The sequence below is a fragment of the Pteropus alecto genome, unplaced genomic scaffold (assembly GCF_000325575.1).
Source record: "Pteropus alecto unplaced genomic scaffold, ASM32557v1 scaffold22, whole genome shotgun sequence".
In the NCBI taxonomy this organism is placed as follows: Eukaryota; Metazoa; Chordata; class Mammalia; order Chiroptera; family Pteropodidae; genus Pteropus; species Pteropus alecto.
The window spans coordinates 714,159-716,662 of record NW_006434839.1 but is presented as its reverse complement, the minus strand read 5'-3'; the positions used below and the strand labels follow the sequence as shown (position 1 = coordinate 716,662).

The 2,504-nt window shown below is 55.0% G+C and overlaps 1 protein-coding gene across 1 annotated transcript in view; it reads left to right on the top strand.

Annotated features, from left to right (window-relative positions):
* The first annotated feature begins 336 nt into the window (after nt 1-336).
* The window catches only part of LOC102898423 (T-cell receptor beta-2 chain C region), a 17,222-nt gene continuing 15,054 nt past the window's right edge, over nt 337-2,504 (top strand). The window contains exon 1 of the mRNA XM_015588283.1: nt 337-475. Coding sequence (XP_015443769.1) covers nt 337-475 — 139 coding nt within the window. The remainder of the gene's footprint in view (nt 476-2,504) is intronic.

The window sequence follows — 2,504 nt, the reverse complement described above, 5'->3', positions numbered from 1 at the left end:
TGGAGGCGGGACTCGGCTCTCTGTCCTAGGTAAGGCGAAGGACCGGGGCAGTACGAGCACTGTCCCCTAGACCAGGACTCTTGTCTCTCCGTCCGGGCCCCGGTGGAGGGGACTCTCACGTCTTTGGGGGGCTTCCAGGGCCCTGCGTGTCCTCCCTTCGGCGCGGCTGGGTTGGCGCTCAGTCTCCAGTCCGGGGCCCGCTCCTTGCTCTTCTCCCGGGCGCACCTGGCCTCTCAAGCCGCCTCCTCCCCGCTCCCTTTCACGGGTCTACGCTCGGGCCTTCGTCCTAAAATCCCTTTGGTCCAGAGCCACGAATCCCGGCAGGGAAAGGCGGCCATGCCCGCTGCCAGGGGGTTAAGACTTGCCCTCTGGCGGGAGGCCCCCCGGGCGGGCGGGTTTTGCCACAGCCGTCTGCAGCTGTGTTCCTATAATTCTCCCCTCAACTTTGGGGCCGGCACCAGGCTCACCGTGACAGGTATGGGGCCCCATTCTTCACTCGGGGGGAGGTCCTGAGTTTGACCGCGACGATGCGTCCCTGGGAGGGGAGTCGGTGTGCGGACCGGCTCCGGCTCCGAGCCGCCTGCGCTCCTGGCCCTGGCGCGCCCTCCCCGCCGACCCGAGCGCGCCCAGGGCGTTTGCGTGACTCCTGGGCGGTGGGCTCCCCGCTCACTCTTCGGGCTCCGTTTTCCTCCTCCTCTTTCCGTCCTTCTCCAAGTCGCCTCGCAGCTCTACTTTTTACTGTCTGTTGTTTTACTTTCCCTTTCTTACCTGACGTTCTCCCTCCCATGTTAACTCCAGTCCTGCATGGTTCACTCCGTTTTGGTGAACAGCTCTGTCATCTCTGTCAACACCCTTCTGGGCACCTGCCTCGGGGTCAGAACTCCCTCCCTGCCTTCATTCCCCTCCTTCCCCATCTCGGCCAGTCTCCCAAACCCATGTCTTCCTGTGGTGGTTCAGGTGCTCAGGAGACAGTGGGGGACCAGCTCCGTGAGACTGGGGTGGTTTGAGGGGGTCTCCTGAGCCCTGAGGTCAGGGGTCCAAGTGACGGCATTGGGGGAGCTGTTTGGGGGTCTCTAGGAGACACTGCGCTTGGTAGAGGTCAGAGGAGATACTTCTGAATGAACCGTTGCAACTGGAAACTTACGCCGCCTTAGCAAAAGACTAGGTATAAAGAATAGGTAGGAGACGCCATTTTCTCAAGCCCCTGGATCCGAGCTGGGATTACAGGGTAAGGAGCCCATCGTGAAGCACCAGCATACGGGTGGTTAGTGCGCTGGGGAGGAAGCAGACAGGCAGAGGAGCAGGGCCAGGATGGGATGGGATGCGAGAGACACACAAAAGGAAGGAGATACATAGGTCTCGACATATTGACTGGGCTGGATCAGGCTTTGTCTTGCCGATGGGGGCATGTGCCAGGGAGGGTATTGGAAATTGGAAAGAAAGGTGCTTGAGGGATGAATGTGGTTTCTTCCATCCTTCTGTGTCTTCAGATGAATTCTCCAAAGAATCCCAGAAATCCTTTCCTCTCTTTTCTGTCAGGCTGTAAGAGGACCCAGGGATCGACCGTCTGGACCCTCTGATAAAATGGCCCTCAGACTTTGGGGGTTGTTCGCATCCGGTCACCAAGCTCTCACTGCTGTAAAGAATGCAAAGCTTGGCTGTGAGCGGGGATTCTAAACCTGGCAGGGGGGCTGTCGGCACACTAGAAGGAAAAATGGGCTCAACCCATAAGTAGTGTCTTTCATGGGATGACAGCCATCCTGGACAAGCTGCCATGTGCCCCATGGGTCCCAGTGGAGGGGGAAATGTGAAACTTCCGAGAGGAGACTAGCCAGAGGCCCTTGGCTCCTTAAAGCAGGTGACATTAAATATACACATATAGTAAGAAACGTGAGTTGGGTACACTATATAGAAAACAATATATTCAGATGCAAAAGGAAAAGTGACTCTTCTAAACAAAAAAAAAAAGGCTCATTTTAATACACACAAATACCTAAACACCTTGCCAAAAAAGGAAAATGATCATTTGAAGTCTTGGATCATGTTGTGAGAATCTTCTGCCTCAAAATCCATGCTCATTCAACTTGATGATTACCATTTCAAGTCTAAAAGGTTACCTTTTGCCCCAGAGAGGGCTTTGAAGAAAGAAGAAAGGCAGACAGATACACTCCTCTGATGTGTCACCAAACGAGGCCCTGAGTATAAGGCTTTGCAAAGAAATGCAAGAAAATTGGGACATACTGCCCCTTAGAGAGATGGAAGATGTAGTCTCGGGGTGTATCCATGGAGTCACTGAGGAGGAGGCCAAGTCGAGGGAGAATGACAACAGAGAATGGAATAGCAATTCCAAAACACATGGGAACTACTCTCCATAATTTTGCTTTATGGCGACCCTCTTCTCAGCGTGTGGGCGCGTGCACACACACACACACACACACACACACGCACACGTGTGCCCACACACCCCCTAACACACACAGACCTCTCACAGACCCGCTCTCCGC